Source organism: Mixophyes fleayi, chromosome 11, assembly GCF_038048845.1.
Source record: "Mixophyes fleayi isolate aMixFle1 chromosome 11, aMixFle1.hap1, whole genome shotgun sequence".
NCBI lineage: Eukaryota > Metazoa > Chordata > Amphibia > Anura > Limnodynastidae > Mixophyes > Mixophyes fleayi.
Genome location: NC_134412.1, coordinates 24,075,011 through 24,095,390, shown reverse-complemented (window position 1 = coordinate 24,095,390; position 20,380 = coordinate 24,075,011). Strand labels below are relative to the sequence as shown.

The window sequence follows — 20,380 nt, the reverse complement described above, 5'->3', positions numbered from 1 at the left end:
CGTGTATTAACCGCTAATTGCATTTCATAGCTATCCACAGGGTCAATACCGTCTGTGTTTTACTAGTCTATATTTAGTTAGGAACAAATCGTGAAGCATTTTATTTCAAGCAAGTAGCGTATTTAGAGAACAAAGACACTGTTCATTTATTTATCGACCATCAGGTTTATTGTATCCACTTATCACTGTACAACACTATGGCATGTGCTGCCACTTTATAAGGAAATGGTAACAATGCTCTACGTCCAAAGGTCGGAACCCTGCGGCTCTCCAGCAGGGCATTCGGGGACTTGTAGTTCCACGACAGATGGAGGGCTGCATGTTGCCTGCGCAGAAACCAATAATGACTTAGGAAACACACAATCTGGCAACCGGCTGGTCTTATTACGCTAACAAAATGTCGTAATGAGAATTCTAGTCTCTTGACTTGGTAGTCAGATCATCTTGTTTCCCTGTATATGTGACTAGATCAATAGTACTCTGGCACATTTCTGACTTTGTTCTGTTGTTTTGCCCTGTCATCAGGCTCTGGCACAAAGGGAGGACATGGAGGAACGGATTACCACCTTAGAGAAACGCTACCTGAGTGCACAGAGAGAAGCCACTTCGCTCCATGATGTCAACGACAAGCTAGAGAATGAGCTTGCCAGTAAAGAGTCCCTCTACAGACAGGTAACATCATGGAGTCCTGAAAGCGACCCAGACAGGAAGTGAGAGACCTGATAATTCCAACCAGTCACGTGACACTTCCTTCTCCCTGATTTTTCCCAGAAATGTGGTTGCTATAGCAATAATTCATAATTAATGATCCATAAAGATTATTGTTCTAGAGTTCAAACTGCTGATTCATCTGGGATTAACAGAATCAGCATTAATATAATCATTAATTTGATGCCTAAAGGGAAGCACGTAGTGACTTTGTCAAATGTGTAATACAATCTACCGGTGGTACATTTTGCTCACTCCATCAAACAGGGGAAAACTGTATAATGAATGTTAAACTAATGGGTTGCATTACACGCATGAAAGCAACCTTTGGCAGAATGTTTAAAAATATAATTTTTTTACTTCTATTTTTGCCAAGGTTTTCCTGTCTATTACCATTAAAATAGATAACATTTATAGCACCCAATCTGTCCTGGAAATTAAATGAAAAAGTGAATCTGCTGCAATACCACTCAATAAGGGGTTAAAAGAAAGGGGCTCAGATTTAAATAGGGAGACAGAGCCAGAAGCACCTAGTTTAGCATACAGTACCTGAGGACAATGTGTGCATTAATTCATCATCATCACCATTTATTTATATAGCGCCACTAATTCCGCAGCGCTGTACAGAGAACTCACTCACATCAGTCCCTGCCCCATTGGGGCTTAGTCTAAATTCCCTAACATACACACACACACACTAGGGTCAATTTGTTAGCAGCCAATTAAACTACCAGTATGTTTATGGAGTGTGGGAGGAAACCGGAGCACCCGGAGGAAACTCACGCAAACGCGAGGAGAACATACAAACTCCACACAGATAAGGCCTTGGTCGGGAATTGAACTCATGCTGTAAGGCAGAAGTGCTAACCACTGAGCCACCGTGCTGCCCGTTAATTGCATGTCAGTTGTGCAATATATTTGCTACAGTAGCAAAATGAGCCACGCGATTTAGGCCATTAGCTTGTGCGTGCGCTATGAACCTTTCCTCGCCATCCGCTAACCTACACTGTCCCATGATGCTTAGCTTCGTTCACTGGTTTGTAAAACATAACGGGAATTGTAGTTCAGAAAGAGCTGGAAAACCAAATGTAGACTGCTAATGCTAATGTAGACTGTCGTGGACTTTATAATTAGGACGCCTTAGATGAGATACCAGAGATTCTGGGCCAGTGACCAGAGAGAGTTTTACATTTTACATTATGAGTCCTGATCTTTGCTATTGATCCACAGCTGCTTACTGAAAGGCGCATTACAGGGATCGTACATTATAAATGATTGCAAAGGGTCTCTTTGAAGTGCTGACAGATCCTGGGCCTGTGCTAGTTCTCCACCGCTCACCTTTATCTTTGCTGATACGTGCAGAGTGAAGAGAAGAACCGGCAGCTGCAGGAATGGCTGGAGGATGCTAAGCAGAAATTGCAGCAGACTCTGCAGAAGGCTGAAACGCTACCGGAGATTGAGGCTCAGCTGGCGCAGCGAGTGGCGGCTCTCAGCAAGGTAACGATTCTAACACGCTGCCTAATCAGAGCACACAACGGGGGGGCGGGCTGCCAGGGAGCCCACGTATCTCTCATATGTAGTCCTAGGCTATGCATGGATTACTTTCTGTCTCAGAAGAGAATACATAGATTAACTGGGAAGCTAGAATAAATGATGTATAAATCTGTTTGATTATCTCATGCTTACAGTCTAATTGTACAACACTACAGCATATGACATTCTGTCTACAACAACAAGTCTATATTTTCTTCTTAAATGATCTACAGACCAGCTGACTATGGCAGCACAGAGCAGTACAGGGGAAGGTCTAACGCCTACTCGCATCACAGGGGGCATGGCGCTCAATCAGGAATAAAACTTTTATGTAAAGACCGCTTCAAAAGTGAGAAGAAAGGGGAGAGAGAGAACTAATAACATAACAAAAAAAGGCTAAATAACAAATGCATGCTCGTTATTCCCCATTACAGCTAATTGCCCTATTCCCTTCTACCGCTACTCTGTTATTGAAGGCAATAGCATTGAAGACAATGTTGATGTACGTACGTGCGCTGATTTTACAGTACTGTTCCTGTTATGAAGCTGGTTTACATGAAGGACTGTGGTGCAGGACTTAGAACGCTACTTACTTTATTTCTAATGCTCTTCCCAGATGCTGACAATAAAGATCAGTTGTCCCCTAGAATAATACCCCTTTCTCACCAAAATCCCTGGTCAGACACTGGATAATGAACACTCTTTCAACTCTTGTTGCACCCTTTACACCGCAGTTTGGTCTCAAGTATAGATCTATGTCTGCCCTGCATTATCAAGTTAAGTCATTAAAAGGGGACAGCAGAGGCTCATATAGATGACGTAGTGAAGGCCAATGAGCTGCTTGTTAACAGAACCTGGGTAGAATAACCCGGGACCACCTTTCATACCGCAGCGTATCCGCCTCCAACACTGGAATAACCCTGGTCGTTGACCCATTCACACTACACACTACCTGGATTATTCTCGTGTCCATGCCTCAGTGTATAAGGGGTGTTGGTGTGTGTGGGGGAAGTCTTACACACAAGCACCCGCTACACACCGGCCCTAAAATAATATACTTGAAATAGCTGATGGGCATTTAGGTGCAAGTTAAACAAAGCAATGATTAGTTCTTATGGTCTTACTGTAAACTTTCATCCTTGAGCAATGCTAATATATAACCCTTCGCACGTATTTAGAGGAGAACTTCACCCAAAGGCTGTACCCCATAGTAGTGGTTTCTGTGCATATGGCTTCTGATAGGATGGACTATTTGCTCTCTATATTGCACCAATCCCCAAGAAGCAATGAATGGTAGCCAGAGAAGGCATCTATCCCAGGAGCGGCAAACCTTGGGCAGAAGAACGATAAGACTGTAGGATTGTACTGTTCTCTCGTCAAGATATGTTGGGATGTGTGTGTATTGTTCTGCATTTCCGATTGCATGTGATATAGATGCTTTTGTGTACTAGTGTCAGGACCATAGCTGTATCGAAAATATAGGGATATAAAAGAAGGTAGATATACAGCTTTATAACTCTTTTTCTTCTGCTTTGCTTAGTTCGGTGTCCAGAAGTCTGTTATCCATCTATATGTTTCTTCAATGGTTACAGTTGTCCAATTGTTGGTTATAAAACACAAAACTGACTAGTAACATCGTGGGTTGTCTGTATGGCATCTTTCGTCTTTGCAATAACTAATTGGTATTAATACTATTTTTTGTACTATTTAAAATTGTTTCCCCTGAACTTCTCTTTTGCGTTCTCTGTGTGTGACCAGGCGGAGGAGAGACATGGGAATTTTGAGGAAAGACTCCGTCAGCTTGAAGCTCAACTAGAGGAAAAGAACCAGGAACTGCAGCGGGTAAGTGGTACAGCCAAGGGCCACAACACGATTCCTTGAGATCCATTATATGTTCCTGTAATATCATGTCTTGTACGTGCTTTCCTGCAGCTTTTACAAAAGACACTATTTTACTTTTCTGGCTCCCCCTGTGTTTTTTAGCAAGGCCTTTGCATCATCCGGGCAGAGTTGTTTCATTGTTGTTGCACTTGGGAAAGATACAGAGCTGCTCCACGAATACAGCTGTACCTAACGCAGAGAACAAAGCAGATCTGTGTTATATCTAAGGGCAACAGAAATAAATAACTTTGTCAGGGTAATATAAAGAACTTGCTGAACACAGACATAAACCGGAAAGTCATTTATTTAGTAAAAGCTGCAAGAGGGCGTCTACAAGCCAATAAATGGCTCATCTGAATGTGGACAAGTACTTTATACTTGAAGCTGGCCTGTAAGATTCCTTGTGAGCTCCACATTGTAAACACTATACCTAACAAATACACTTTAATAAAAGTTTGTGCCCAGGAAATGGTTAAGACCAGAGCTGACAATCAGCTTATCCAACTGAGGTCACGTTATTGTTCAGTCTCCCACTTGTGCATGCTGAGCGCTTGCTGTCTCGTACAGGCCCGTCAAAGGGAGAAAATGAACGATGAGCACAACAAACGCCTGTCGGAGACTGTCGATAAACTCCTGTCTGAGTCCAACGAACGGCTGCAGTTGCATCTTAAGGAGAGGATGGGTGCCCTGGAGGAGAAGGTGCGTGTCTGAGTCATAAGGAGGCCGACAACTCCTTTCATTATTCTCTGTTTTCTGGGCCATAGCGTTTCACACAGAATATAAACAGTGGGGTGTCTGAGAGACTGATGCAGTAATCCAGAGTCTAGATTTACACGTAGGGCTTGATTCATCAAGGAATGCAAAATGAACGCATTGTGTGTTACACGCACTTAAATTGGATATTCGCAAGCCCATATCCAGCAAGGAAGATACTTCTGTTGATGAATACGGGTCTAGGTCCACTCTTACCTAATAGTCAATACACTGCAGGATACATCCAATACATATTTAGGCATTATTATGGTAATAGTGCACGTAAATACCGTTATTATGGTAGTTTTCTCGCTGGATTTCAGCTCGTGGCTCAGGGAGCTGCAGACTGAAATCCAGCTTACTATTACCGTAATAACGGTAATAGTTTTAACGCCGCGGAAAACGGCTTGAGCTTGAGCTTGGCATGCCCTTTCTGTACATTGACTACGTGCATACATCATCATCATTTATTAATATAGCGCCACTAATTCCGCAGCGTTGTACAGAGAACTCATTTGCATCAGTCCCTGCCCCATTAGAGCTTACAGTCTAAATTCCCTAATATAGACACACTCACACAGAGACAGACAGACAGAGACTATGGTCAATTTTTTTGATAGCAGCCAATTAACCTTCCAGTATGTTTTTGGAGTGTGGGAGGAAACCGGAGCACCCGGAGGAAACCCACACAAACACCGGGAGAACATACAAACTCCACACAGATAAGGCCTTGGTCTGGAATCGAACCCATGACCTCAGTGCTGTGAGGCAGAAGCGCTAACCACTAGGCCACTGCATACGCCCATTTCCCTCCTCATTTCGGTATTTACATGCCTTAATGTCACCAGTCCCTTAGTGTTTTGTATTTCAGCAGTCTGCACCCAAATGCACAGCAGCTCGATCCATATAGAACTTTCTGAAATGCTTGAGAGGGTCTGATAAGTTGTGACTTGCCCTCTCTTGTAGACCGATCTAACCATGATTGTTAGGTCACAAAATGTGTCTACTTTACTCATTACAATTTCTTCCCAGAGCACGTGACATTAGGTGGCATTTATAAAAGCGTAATTCTATAGGCATAGCAAGCTAGAGAGATATTAAGGCTCCCCTTTTTTAATATGTAGATATCTGTAAACATTTCAACAATTCATAGTCATTTGTCTGTTGTAGCAACCCTGAAATTTGTCTCTACTGGAACCACTTGATTAAGTCATGTGCTAATTTTAAACTGTGTGTGTGGGAGTCATCCAGCTATCGGAGCATTCAAGCTTTTAATAGTCACGTTATTGGGATATGACCTGGCATTTTAGATTCTTACCCCTGAGACAGATTGTTCATAAAATCCAAACCCTCTAGGACAGCTAGACTTTGAGCCTAAAATCTTACTGCTGTTTCTAAACTTTTGGAAAGTTTTTCCATAGATGTCTACATCTCTTGTTCCTATGAAAGCTGAGCTGGCTATTAAATGCTAAAAATTAATTGCACAACTAATTTCCCGACCTGCTGAAGTATCACAGCTAATAATATCTTCATTTGTATCTGTCTGTCTCTTTAACTAACTAACGTCTCCCCTGTACTTCTCTGGTCTCCTATTGTTTTCAGCTGCCCACTATAGACTTGCTTGTTGCTGATCTCTCATGTTCTCCTCTCTTTCCCTTTGATTGCTTCCTCTCTCAGAACACTCTCTCGGAAGAGATAGCTAACATGAAGAAGCTACAGGAGGAGCTTCTTCAAAATAAGGTTTGTATGAGAGCCTCCGACTTATTCTGGTTCTGACAGTGGCATATTTACTCTTCTTTTGATATTATTTTTTTTTGTATTGTGACTTGCTATGATAAAATCAGTTGTTTCCAACTTCATCTCTCGTGCTGTTTTAAGCTTCCTACCAAAGTTTTCAAGCAACCGGATCAGTGTCCAATTTGGCTACACATGTAGGTGGGCAAATTGGATAAGATCGGGCCGAGCGGCCTATTCACTTCCAACTTGGGTCAGAAGAGGAGAGCACACACAGTCCGATAGCTGTTATGTTATGACCACATTTTCCATACCAACAGGCCCAATAAATGTGCCATCAATTATGAGTGGAATTCTGTTGGTCATCGTATTGGCAGAACTTTTTGATGTCTTTAAGGTGTCGGCAGTATTGGATTAGTGATGTTAGTCCACACAGCATTAAACTTAACCAGTTGTTGGTTTATTTGAGAACAAGAACAACAGCAGTGATGCAGGTACACACAAGGTTAATGGCTGCAGCAGTTGTAACAGTTATAGAATGCAGTTAGGGTCACATGGTCATACAGCATGGGTCACATGGTCATACAGCATGGGTCACATGGTCATACAGCATGGGTCACATGGTCATACAGCATGGGTCACATGGTCATACAGCAGCAGGATGCTGATGTTATTAATCACCTCCCCCTGCACCAGTTGACACTAGAGAGAGTATGAGAGAGGAGACGACATACGGTGCACACTTGTCTCCCAACACATCGGGCTCGTTTTTTTGAACAGCATGCCTTGCACAACTACCTGATATAGGCTGCAATATCCCAGTATGTATGACCAGCATTAGTCTGGAACTAAATCACCTTAGAGATCGATTAATATTGATTAAAGAAGAGACTCTAATACGGTTTTAAAGTATGTGGGCAGTTCATATTTAACAATGTAAATAAATGTACTGAAGTAATGAACTATATATGCATTAACCAGTGTGTGAAGATGCTAATCAGAATTTTTCATGATCAGTTTGTAGGCTGTATAGCAGTGATGGGTAACCCAATATACGTCTCAGCATCCTCTACATCACTCATCCCAAAATGCACCCACATGCCCCTCACTTGCTCCAAAATTCCATCACATGCCACTCAGACCTGGCACTTGCTTCAAAATAGCACCAAATGCCCTTAGACCAGTGGCGGAATTACCATTGGTGCAGCAGGTGCCACGCACTGGGGCCCATGGAGATAATGGGGCCCGCTGCATGGAAGATGCAGAGGGTCAGGGGCCCCGGTTCCCTACTCCCTGCATCGGGGCCCACAGCTCGCTAGTTCCGTCTCTGCCTTCAGACCCCCACAAGCCCACAGATCCCACATCTACTCTAAAACTTCCCAACATGCCTCTCGGACCTTCCCACATGTACAGCTGGAGCCTGCAGAGAGAGGGAGAGCACGTAGTGCAGAATGCATTGTACTAACTCCCCCTTCTCTGATTGGTTGCCTTGTGTGTCCTCCCTGCATTGTGACAGAGCTGGGGGTCGCAGGTGAATGGTCGCCAGGCCGCCAGCTGTTGCCTACCACTGCTGTGTCTAGTTTGTCTCTTTAAAAGTAAAATGTTAGTGTTTGGTCAGATGAGGCTACAATGTACCATTCATAACATCTTCTCATTAATTAATTGCTTATTATGTTATTTGTGTGTGTATTACACACATATTTGCATTACATAGAATTGTCCAAGATTTATCCATTGTGTTTGTATTTGAATAATAAGAGTGTCAGCAGTAGTACATTAAATACTCTGGAGCTTTCCATTAATCGAGCCTACATGGTTAACTCAAACCGACCCAGGTTACCGTCATTGTGCCCTGGCCCCAAAACTACTTGTACAGCAGATTTTGGTTTCCAACTCCAGTTCTTGTTGTTCAACTTTGACATTCAACCAGGCCTGATATTATCCAATGGTGGTCCTTACAGCTGTAGCTTTATAACATTAGTCACCCATCTGCTTGTCTGGCCGTGGTTCTTCAAAAGCTGCCATTGTCAAACCTTGGTACCCATTCTTGATCATTGTAGCTTTTGTAGACCAACATTCTATAAGCAGTTGTAGTCCATTATTTCTCCATTCATCTGCTGTTACACAATCTAGGTCCTTCAAAAGCCCTAGACCTGAAACTATTGATTTCCAGGCCTGGTTTTGCAGTCCAACCTTAATTCCAACAGTTCCTATGTATTCCTCTGACTGTATACTGTATGTGAGTGCGTGAATCTTTATCACACATTGTAACTATGTCATGTTGTTATATTCCCCTCTCTGCCTTGCCTTACACTGACTCCCTTTCCCCTACAGAATCCTTTTTAAACTCCTTGCCCTCACCTACAAGGCCCTCTTCCGCTTCACTGCCAATTTCCTCTCCATTCACATTCTCACCCGGTCCCTGCGATCGGCCAATGACCTCTCCTCCACTCTGATCATCTCATCTCATTCCAGAATCCAAGACTTCTCCCTGCTGCCCCCCTGCACTGGAATGACCTCCCACGCTCCATCCGGTTGTCCACTAATTTGTGCTTCTTCAAACGAGCACTTAAAATTCACCTCTTCCTCCAAGCCTACCAGCCCTCCACTTAACCCTCTCTCCATGCTTGCTCTAATCTCCTCTCTCTTACTGGCCCCTTTACTAACTCCTCCTGTGCTTGTTCCCCTCTTCTGACTCGCTTTGTGTCAGCTGTCTTTTTGTCTTCACTGTAAGCTCTCATGAGCAGGTGCCTCTTCTCTCCTGTCTCTATACCTATTCTTCTGCTCCAGCTTCACTATAATTGGTATATCTGGAGCCTCTGGAGTCTTGGTATTACTCGTTTATTGTTCTGTACTGTTTTTCCTGTACGGTCTACTGTTTGTATACAGCACTGCAGAATTCTTGTGGCGGCTTATAAGAGTTAATAATATAATATAATGTACTATATTCTGTTTAGCTATAGTACTAATAATGGAAAGTAGCTGTATTGTCCTAACAAGCTGCAAATGTTATGTATAACCATGTATATGAATAGTATTTATAAAGCTCTCATCTCTTGAGATCAGTCAATGCAAGCAGAAATGGTGAGATAGAAGCAGAGATAGCTGAGGATCCTATAGTGTAAAAGGCACACAAAACATTCATTAAAAATACATTAAAGTACAAACTGATAAATGCACTCCCATGACCAGAGGGCATAAACAAGCTATGAGTCTAACTGCTTTTATATAAGGGCAGGTGGAAAAACAAACAAAGCCCTGGCTAGGGTAGCGTGAGGAGAAACAGACCGTGTGAGCATTATTTGGATGAGTCATCAAAGCTTGTAATTTCACCATAAAATGACTCGTTAATTCTGACACCTCGAGAGTCCATCACTCACGATAGGCATTTATCTGGGCTGTACCAAAAGCTTTCAGTCCTAATGCAGAATGTGCACGTCTGGTTCTCATCATAATATATAATGTCTCCAAACCTTTAACTCCATTACAAGGGATGTTACAGCAACTGACATGCCATGCTTTGTTATCTGAACTTTTTGTCCAATATAAGACGTTAGAACGCATCCAAGAGTTGTGGGGTGGTTATATCTGTTTGTGATGGAACATGAAGGAGATACTAAATTAATAATAATAATTTATCATAGTGAGAATTGAAATGCTTGTGTTTACTTATAACAGTGCCTAGAACAGTGGTCAGGGAACAGGGGTAAATTACCCCAAATGGGGTAAAAATGAAATTCCTGGGGGTAATGCTGCCGATTCACATGCTGTCAGTTGGATTGTAGACCCCTTTAAATGTGAAATTGTTGTTGTACCAGAAGAGCCTCAGGGGTTGTCAGAGGCACTTCTTGACCTTCGATGCAATAATGAAGCACGTATTGCATTTGAAAACAAAGCAGATCTGTCATATTTTTGGATGTCAACAGCTGCAAAGACATTCAAAATTGCACATGAGGAGGCAGTCAAAAAGTTGCTGCCTTCTCCAACAACCTACCTTTGCGAACAAGGATTTTCCACTCTAACGAACATAAAAACAAAGCCGAGAAATCGATTGGACGCTGAAGACTGTATACAAATTACTCTGACATCAAAATGCCCCAATATTGATGCTCTCGTATCAAAAATGAAGCAACATCATTTCTCCAAAACCTGAAGTTTCTAAGTTGAAGCTTTCAAAGGAATTTTGAATAGATTTAATAACATTTTGGATTCCAATAATTAATAATATATGATTTCCTTCCTTTCAAATTAAGGGGGTAACGTCGGCGTATCTAAATATATTTGGGGGTAAAAGGTAAAAAAGCTCCCTGACCTAGAAGGTATCGGAAACTGCTGTTTGTCCTGCACTTATTTTGCTCCTTGTAGTGTTGACATGATTTCTATGTATAAAAGTAGATTTGCTGCTGTAAGATCATGGAATGTACTTGTTTTACTCAGTAACTAAAGTGTTAAAGTATATTAGTGGATATAGCTCATTTAGACTTTAGGAGGCTATTTGTTACATTATACCACTATAAACGAATTCAGAAACTGAAACATGTTTGTGAAACGGATAAAGATTTGGCTACAGGACATGTTCTTACTGTGTTAAAACTTTCTTCTCACTTCCCCCTCCAGGAGCAGCTAGTGTCCGAGATTGAACGCATGCAGTTAGAGATAGACCAGCTACGGGGACGGCCTTCATCCACGTACTCTAGGTGAATCATTTTGTCATATTGGAAAGTAAAGGTCTACCTGCGATGTAAACTAGGTGCTGGAATGAGTGTAAGGAAACAACTAACGGTTATTGTTAGAAGTGAAAAATGAGTGATAGGCATAAAAGAAAAACTTACAATGGTCTCGGAAGCACACAGTTCAAAAGTAACCTGCAACATTATCATTATAATTTAGCCATGTACCAACATATAATATAAAGGGGGTGCCTGTCATCGATAAATAGTATATTAGGGGAACCTAATTATAAACTAAATCATACAATTAACCTTAATAAATCTGTAATGGAAATTAAGCCCATAGATGTTACACTCGTATAAGCGCTGCAGCAAATATAGAAGCCAAACCATTTAATAGTCACTGTGTAGGGGAATGTCACACACACCGACATGATTACTGAGCATCTCCACCTACTGTCACTTTGAGGAGCACTTCTATACATGATCACCAAATGCCTCTTCATACAGTCACTGTGAAGAGCACTGTTAGACAAGATAGAGGATGGAGATGACAGTGGTAAGGTGGGGAAAGAAAGGGCCACGTTTTAATTGTGATATAGTAGATTTAAGCATGGTGCTTTAATTCATTTTGGATCCAGAAATCCTAAAGCATTTCATTGTAAAAGACCCCAGACCAGTATATAATTAGAAATAAATATATATTTGTTAAGGGTGTCATTGATGGTGATTATTTTTTTTTATGCACACTATATTTACTGTTTGTGTGCCTACTGAACGGCTAATTTACACTGACCGAGCCCATGGTCTAGGTCTTTTTTTCAATCTAACACAGTGCTGGCCATTCTGATCGGGGATAGAAGCCATTACAGCGATGTAGAGGGACTGGATTGAATTGTAAGAGAACTGTACATTCAACTTTTATGTCCTGCTTTCCCCATAATGTACAATAGAATTTTGGGGATGCAAACCCTTGATGTAGATTCCAGGACTAATTTTGGAAGTTTCGGCTCACTTTTCCTGCATCTAATTAAAGTATTTCACTGGTCTGTTCATCCGCTAAGACTCATCCCCCATAATGCTCAGGGCTGGAATTGAAGTGGGCCCATACACAGTGGCGGTAGCCATTGGTGGGTTGGACCAATGGTTGAGAATACAGCCTATGACATCACTGCGCCACTATTGCCTGGTAAATGCATAAGCTGCATTCTCATTAATACTAGTCCAGCCCACTAAATGAATGCACCCCTCTGTGTAGATGACAGGGACACTTTTTACATAAGGCACTTTTACATCCCATCTGTGATTTGGAGAGAAGCCAGAGTCTATGGTCCTTAACAATACTGTCATATCTATGTTTGATCATGTCTTTTTTTTAAATATCCTTCTACTCATTGCTGCACACTTTTTTTTCCCCTTGTACCACCGCACTCCACAAGTATCTACTTCAACTATTCATTTTGTAAGTGTGTATAAGGTACTTGCTGATGTTTGCCTTGACAAACGATTTTGCTTGCCCGGTTTTTGTACCCAACATGAAGGGATTATCTTGTGTATTGATAACCAGAGGGCAGATTTCGGAGTTTGTGGCCTGTTCGTCTTTGGTGTTTCCTGTCATTTTACGTGTCACGCGCTTCACACGGTCAGGGCCCCGGCACCAGAACTGGAGGAGTTAATAAACCTCGTACACTTTCGAAGAGGGCACTGATATCTCATTAAGAAGCACATCTGTTTGCTCAGTGATTTGTATTCGATGTTCCCAATATGCTCCGCATCCTACTGTCCTTCGCGTCCAGCCATTACGTTCCTGCGGCTTCATGCTTCGTCCAGCCGTCTGTGTTTTTGGCACAATGGATTGTTCTGGCTCTCGTGTTAGGGAGAGTTGTTCCAACAGAAATGTATATTTGCACTGTGACGTTGTGAGAGCATGGGACTGCAGGAACGTGTGGCCAAATCCTGTGGCCCAAGATGGCGTATTTCTTGTCTGTCTCATTCTAGCCGCCATGTTAAGTTAAACAGTTATGGAGTTGTAGAAGCATGTGCATCATGTTTTGCATGTACCGTACATGTCAGTAAAGCAAGAACTTGAAGAACTACGTGTGGTCAGAGCTACATCTATCTTGTCAATGCAGATTTTTGTGTATGAAACCAATATCTATTCTTTATGACCCCTCATTTGTAGGTCTCTTCCTGGCAGTGCCCTAGAGCTACGTTACTCCCAGGCACCAACGCTGCCCATGGGCAACCACATTGATCACTACAGCAGCACAGCTGTGATCAGGCGGCCTAAAAAGGGACGCTGGGCGGCCTTGAAAGATGATCCCACCAAGGTACGGTATATATATTTTTGGATTACCCGGTGTGCCATGATATTTGTGTTTGTGTCCACGGCGAAGGACCACAACAAAATGGCCGATGTCGATGTGGAAATGTCTCTTGCTATTCTCTAGTGATTGTATTTTATTTTCTGTGGGGTGTGAGAACTTATTGTGCTCCTCTGTTATCTTGGTGATGTCCATTTTTAATCATCTTTGAATTTGCCAGTGGCAGAACCAAGATGTCAGAGAGTAAGTACATTCTTACCACAAAGGCCAACTGCTATAACTAAAAACCACAACAAAATATACATGTGAAGCAAAGTTTATACAATTTTTATTGTTTTTACATAGCACATACGATTTTTGCCATATTTCCCCTACCCAGTTGATCTCACTTTCTAGAGTTGAGTACATGGAATAGTAAATGGCAAAGTGATTTGACCAAGGTCTCGCAGATTGAAACCAAGGTCTCCAGCAACTTCTCAGTGTCATTATCATTAAATCACTGCAATTCATAACTAAGACCTGGGGCTAGATTTACTAAACTGCGGGTTTGGAAAAATGGAGATGTTGCCTATAGCAACCAATCAGATTCTAGGTTTCATTTATTTAGTGCATTCTACAAAATGACATCTAGAATCTGATTGGTTGCTATAGGCAACATCTCCACTTTTTCAAACCCACAGGTTAGTAAATATACCCCCTTGTGTACATGGGCACTTTTCAGCCAGGAAATTGGTGCTGGTTGTACCAGGAACTGCATCGCAATGTTGCTATTTTTCTTCAGATTATGGACGCCAGACATATCTGTTTCATGTCCTTGGGAAACTCCATTCCCCAGAGAAGTCCCTATTTACTATTACTATGCTGGAAAACCTGGTCACATGGAAACATTAGACATGTGTTCATTTGTAATGGCTGGCCATGCAGTTATACAAAGACTTCAGGTCCCTGTCGTTAATTAGGATGTCATTAACTAAACCTATGCATTTAATGTAAAGGCGCCCTTCAATAGAATATAGATCAATGAATAGAACAATTTACAATTCCTAAAAAGTTTTCAAGCCACTTATATCTACAGTAGTTTTAACAGTTGTGCAACAGGGCAGGGCTGTAATAATGTATTATTTAGTTATTATTGACTAACATTTTTTTATTCTATATAACTCCTACATATTATGAAGCACGTTCACAGAGGATATTTAATAATTCACATCAGTCCCTGCCCCAATGGAGCTTACATGCTGTATTCTCTACCACACGTGCACAAACACAAAGGTTAATGTCACCAAAAGCTAATTAACCTACCGGTATGTCTTTGGAATGTGGGAATAAACCCACACAGCCACGGGGAGAACATACAAACTCCACACACTTAGAGCCATGACCTCAGCACTGTGAGGTAACGATGCTAACCAATGTGCCACCGTGCTGCCCCATCCCTGCTGAGGTATAAATTGTTCTCTTTAATTCGCTAAAAGACTGTTCTTTGTTTTTGTGCTGTCCCTCTGGATTCCATCTGATGTAAGTAATCCTTTATCTCTCTGCTTTCTGCACTTCTATTCTTTATAGTGACGATACAACAGCAGCGCATGAGATAATAGCTTGTTGCACATTATCTTCTGTGACAGACAACCAGGCAATAGCAGCAGGTTTATCTTCTATGTATATTACTATTGTAAGGCTGCTTCCAGCCTTTATTTTGTGTTGTAACTGTCCACAGTTTGGTTCAGCTAGTTACATATGAAATGACTAAGGGAGCCAGGGCCTACAGCAAGACAGGAAATGTCTGTCGGGTTCAGGAAATGACTCTCTCGACCATTCCTAGGCGAGTGTTGGGGCTGACAGACGTATCCTATCCTGCTGCTGGCCCTGGGTAACTTACTGTGTAGTAGCATAAGCTTCATGGAACGGTCTGGATGTTTACTGCTAGAGGATTCTGGGTAACAGGTGATGGACGAGTCATGATGGGGAGGGATTGGAAGCAGCTGGCAGTGCGTGATTGGAACTAGCAGTGTGTGTGCGCAGTTCTAAGAGCACTGGTTTAAGGACTGTATTGGGCATGGACAGTGTGATAGAACGATGGGGGTAGGGTAGGCACTAGTTCTGCTTACGGGCAGATTATCCGCTCCATACGTCTCCCACTGTGTCAGACCTGTCCTAAACTACCACTGTCACGTGGCAGAACTGTCAGAAACACTGGTCTCTTTCTTGAAAGTAAAAAAAAACAAAAAACATTATTTAAAACTCAGGTTCATATAATTAATTAAATTAAACATATCTTCTTAGACAGTAGACAAATGCTTGCTTTTTTATTCATCACACCTCATCAATGATACTAGCTCCTAGTTAACTGATAAATAATAATTCTGAATACAGAACGGCTGCCTCCACTGTTTGTAGATGACTGGTCCGCTTAAAATAGTTTTACAAATCGGATTATCATTGTATCTTCTTTCTGAGCCCTCAAAGACGGTGGTTTTAATCATGAGAAATAGGAAATGGTAGGAGGAGTAAATGCATTTTTGCTGTGTATTGATATAGTTCTTCTTTAAGATGCAGTTTCATTACTGAATGTCCCTTGGAGGCTGGTCTAGGTACTGTCTAGTTCGCCTCTTAGGATAACAAATGGCTTTCTATGCCTCTGCTCTTATTATTTAGAGGTTTGATTTGCTGCTCCTGGCTTTCCGAGCAGTAAAAGTTCCCAGCCAGTCGTCAGGATTCCAGAACCTGCCCAGATCAGGCAGTTCCTCACACCAAAATTGCTTTTAATGTTCTACTCTTAACCCTTCTCTCTCAGATTCGAACACTGGACGAGCAGGATTGGGAACGGGCACAGCAGGCCAACGTGCTAGCCAACGTGGCACAAGCATTTGAAGGCGACTTGGACGGCTCTGATGAAGACGATAGAGATACCATCTTCAGCTCGGCGGACCTTCTGTCTCCCAGCGGCCAGACAGATGTGCAGACGCTGGCTATCATGTTACAGGAGCAGCTGGAAGCCATCAACAAAGAGATCAAGTATGTATTGGTCTGTCGTGTAGCATCCTGATTCCTCTTTCCTCACCACGTATCCCCTTATCTGCTTACACTGCCTACTCCCGACAGGTTAATACAGGAGGAGAAGGAGACCACCGAGCTGCGAGCCGAGGAGATAGAGAGCCGAGTCACCAGCGGAACTCTGGATGGATCTCTAGGACGTTACCGCTCAGCCAGTTCCATCCCAACCTCCGTCACCACCTCCACTCTGGCCAGCCCTTCCCCACCCAGTAGCGGGCACTCCACCCCACGCATCACCCCTCACAGCCCAGCCAGGGAGGGAGAGAAATTTGTAAGCACCTTTATGACTTGGCCTAAGGCTTGGGTACACACTACAGAAAATTTCTCTGGATGCAATATCCTTAACGATTTTACCAACGACTAAAAAAATAAAAAGTCCCGATCAGCAGCCGATTCCTGTGCACACACTATACACATTTTACAAGATTTACCTTCAGATCAGTGCTCTTCATCTGTCATAACCTTCGGCTGAAAAGATGGTGACTCTGCACACTCCATAGAGATCTATGGACACTGCCGGTCCTGAGTGCAGACACACTGCAGAATTGGAACGTCAATGTTCCATCGTTGAACGAGATTTTTAGTTCAGTTTAAAAGTCAAATCAAACGATACAATGTGCTCTGGAACGGTAATCGTTCATTGTTGGAGCGAACACACTAATGCGATATCAGACCGAACAGTGGTTTATCGTTTGATTGGCCCCATAATCAGCTGATAAACCTGTTGTGTGTACCCAGCCTAAGCCATATGTGTTATAATCAGACTTTGTCTATATGATTAGAAGATGATGCTGTCTTTGTGTGATCACCAGTTCCAATCTGGTACATCATATGTATGCATAATATCGGTCGTACAACACTCTCCACGTATACAATCACCTGAATGCTGGGGAGAGGGATAAATTGGATGAAATGCTGAATGATGATGTAAATAGGTTTTAGTTGTAAAGTGCAATAGCTTCATTCTGTTGTAGGTACAAAATATGAAGTAATGACAGAATTCTAGATACTAGAGAGAAAACACTGCTTTACCACCTTGTCCACACAGCAGGAGACGGTTAGTGTAGCTAATATGTATAGTATTAATCTCTGTCTATGAGCATATAGCTGAAACCATCAAACCATGCATAGCTCTGTCGGCGGTTTTAGAACAAATGTCACAAACTGTTCTTCTGTCATCATAATTAGATTTTATGTCATTTTTCGAGCTCCACTACATATGATGATACTTCAATCTTTCATACTTAGCAGATATTGTGATATGACAATGTCTATGGGTGTGTCTGTTTGACATATGCAGAGAGTTAATTAATCCATAATTAATCTGGGTTCAAGTTTGGGTTATTGTTTATCAATGATATGATTGGAATAAATTATTCTTTCTTTATAGTGGTTCTGGCAGATATCCCTGTGAACCATTATTAACATAGTAACATAGTTGATGAGGTTGAAAAAAGACACCAGTCCAAGTTCAACCTATTTTGGATTTCCTGCGATCCTGCACTTATATTTGAGATTGATCCAGAGTAAGCAACCGCCAATCTTTTTCAATTGTGAAAATCCCCCCAGACCCAATATTGCAGTCCTATTTTTACCCTATATCCACTACTAGCTTTCATTTTAATTAACGGTCGTATCCCTGGATACGCTTTTCTGCTAAAAATTTGTCTAACCCTTTCTTCAATATATCTATTGCATCTGCCATCACAACCTTCCCTGGCAATGAATTCCATATCTTGACTGCCCTTACTGTAAAGAACCCCTTCCTTTGCTGGTTGTGAAATTTCCTCTCCTCTAACCTTAGGGGGTGACTGCGTGTCCTGTGTATAGTCCTTGGGGTAAAAAGTTCCCATGAAAGCTCTCTGTATTGACCCCTAATGTATTTGTACATAGTAATCATATCTCCCCTTAGACGCCTCTTTTCTAAAGTAAACATGCCTAAACTGGCTAACCTTTCCTCATAACTTAATGACCCCATACCCTTTATCAATTTTGTCGCCCTTCTCTGAACCCTTTCTAGTTCCAGAATATCTTTTTTTATAGAGTGGTGCCCAGAACTGTACTGCATGTTCAAGAGGAGGTCTTACCAACGATTTATACAGTGGCAAAATTCTAGATTTGTTTTTTGCAGTTACTTTTTTGACATATTTAATATCCTCCTTTCAATATACCCCTTTTGGATTAGTTTTTAGAGGGCACTTCTGTGGTATATATAATTCTTTGTATTATTAATTATGGATTTGTATATCATTAACATGATAACATAGTTATAACTCAATGTGTAGGTGTGAAGGCTATTCATTGTAGTTATCTTTATCCCCATGCATTAGATTGCAATATATTTATTGTTTTGTAATAGTGTGATTCACTTCAGACGTTTACCTTTCTGGATTCGTTGTTGTTTTTAACCTCATTTGTTATCTTTTCTGATCTTTTAAGTGATTTAACAATATTTTGTGTACATAATACAAATAAGCTGTATGGTAGCAATCTTGGTTTAGTTATCTAGTATGTTGGATGTTTGTAGGTGTAAAGGAGATGGCCGCTCATTATTAATTGGGGAATAAGTAGAAGAAAAAAAAAAAAAGATGATTTGCAAACATTGTTATACAATCTTTCATAGTCTTCAGTCTCCGCCCCATTGTCCGTCACAGTCACGCCTCTGCCACGTGTGTCCCTGTGGACTGCATAGGGGGCGCAACAAAGGGATCATAGATCATCCGTTGTATTCGCTCACTAAAACCATAGTGGGTGTTCTGCTTGTGTGGACAAGCCTTTCTGGTTTTATGAACTTATCAGATTATTCTGCAGCACTAGGGGTTACACGTTTTGCAGAGTGCAGCATCATTGTTGCAATAAAGTTTTTTGTTTTTAAAAAAAAAACAGAAATACAGAAGGGAGGGGCATGAGTGAGCTCAGACAACTATCTTTTCAAACTCACTCAATGCATGTAGGCTGAAGTATCCAGCAAAATAAGACCACATGGCAACATATCCCCACAATTTTTGGACATGAATTAGAACGTAATATGCGGGGAATTTCATTTTAAATTTGCTTGCCACATTATATATTGGATAGTCCACTCTACTGTTTAATTTTTTAGGGATCTTAGAAGTAACTGAGACAATAGCCAAATACTTTTATACAGATCACAAAAATATGAGATGATTTCTAATATCTGTAATGATTTGCAGTAGTGGCTGCAATATTCCTTATAATACATACGTTTATCAGTTTTGTTTTATAAATTGCTTGGTGGCATCCGAATCCTGTTGTTTTTCTTCCTAAAACAATTAAAGCAGCCTGGACTTACTTGGCCCTGTTCAGGTATTATTGTATTATTGATTGGGTACAATTCTTAATTTACTTTACTAAACGATCCCCATGGATTTCCATTACTTTCACAGCAGCAGGAACTTGACCACTGCTGGCTTTGAGCAGCATGGGGCTTGTCAGTATACTGCCATCTTGTGTTCATATTCAGAACTACAACCTGCATTCCGTCGAACCCACACAAAAAAGAAAATTTAACTTTTTTGTAAAGGGGATTACAGACCCTGGGCCTGAGTCATTAAGGAGAGCAAAGAAAAAAAAAAAAGGAGTAACTTTGTACCTTGGCAAAACCATGTTGCATTGGAGAGGGAGGTAAATTTAAAATGTGGGGACAGATTTATAGTTGGGATAGGACATGTTCTAGATCAACTTTAAATTTCAGTGTATCAT

General features: G+C 41.5%; 1 protein-coding gene across 6 annotated transcripts in view; it reads left to right on the top strand.

The window, feature by feature from the left end:
• The window catches only part of PPFIA3 (PPFI scaffold protein A3), a 118,285-nt gene that overhangs the window by 53,782 nt on the left and 44,123 nt on the right, over window positions 1–20,380 (top strand). For 3 of the 6 annotated variants that reach the window (XM_075191586.1, XM_075191585.1, XM_075191590.1), the window contains exons 8-16: window positions 526–672; window positions 2,071–2,205; window positions 4,000–4,083; window positions 4,690–4,821; window positions 6,553–6,615; window positions 11,227–11,306; window positions 13,462–13,609; window positions 16,398–16,618; window positions 16,706–16,928. In XM_075191586.1, coding sequence (XP_075047687.1) covers window positions 526–672; window positions 2,071–2,205; window positions 4,000–4,083; window positions 4,690–4,821; window positions 6,553–6,615; window positions 11,227–11,306; window positions 13,462–13,609; window positions 16,398–16,618; window positions 16,706–16,928 — 1,233 coding nt within the window. The remainder of the gene's footprint in view (window positions 1–525; window positions 673–2,070; window positions 2,206–3,999; window positions 4,084–4,689; window positions 4,822–6,552; window positions 6,616–11,226; window positions 11,307–13,461; window positions 13,610–16,397; window positions 16,619–16,705; window positions 16,929–20,380) is intronic. The other 3 variants (XM_075191587.1, XM_075191589.1, XM_075191591.1) reach the window with 3 other exon arrangements.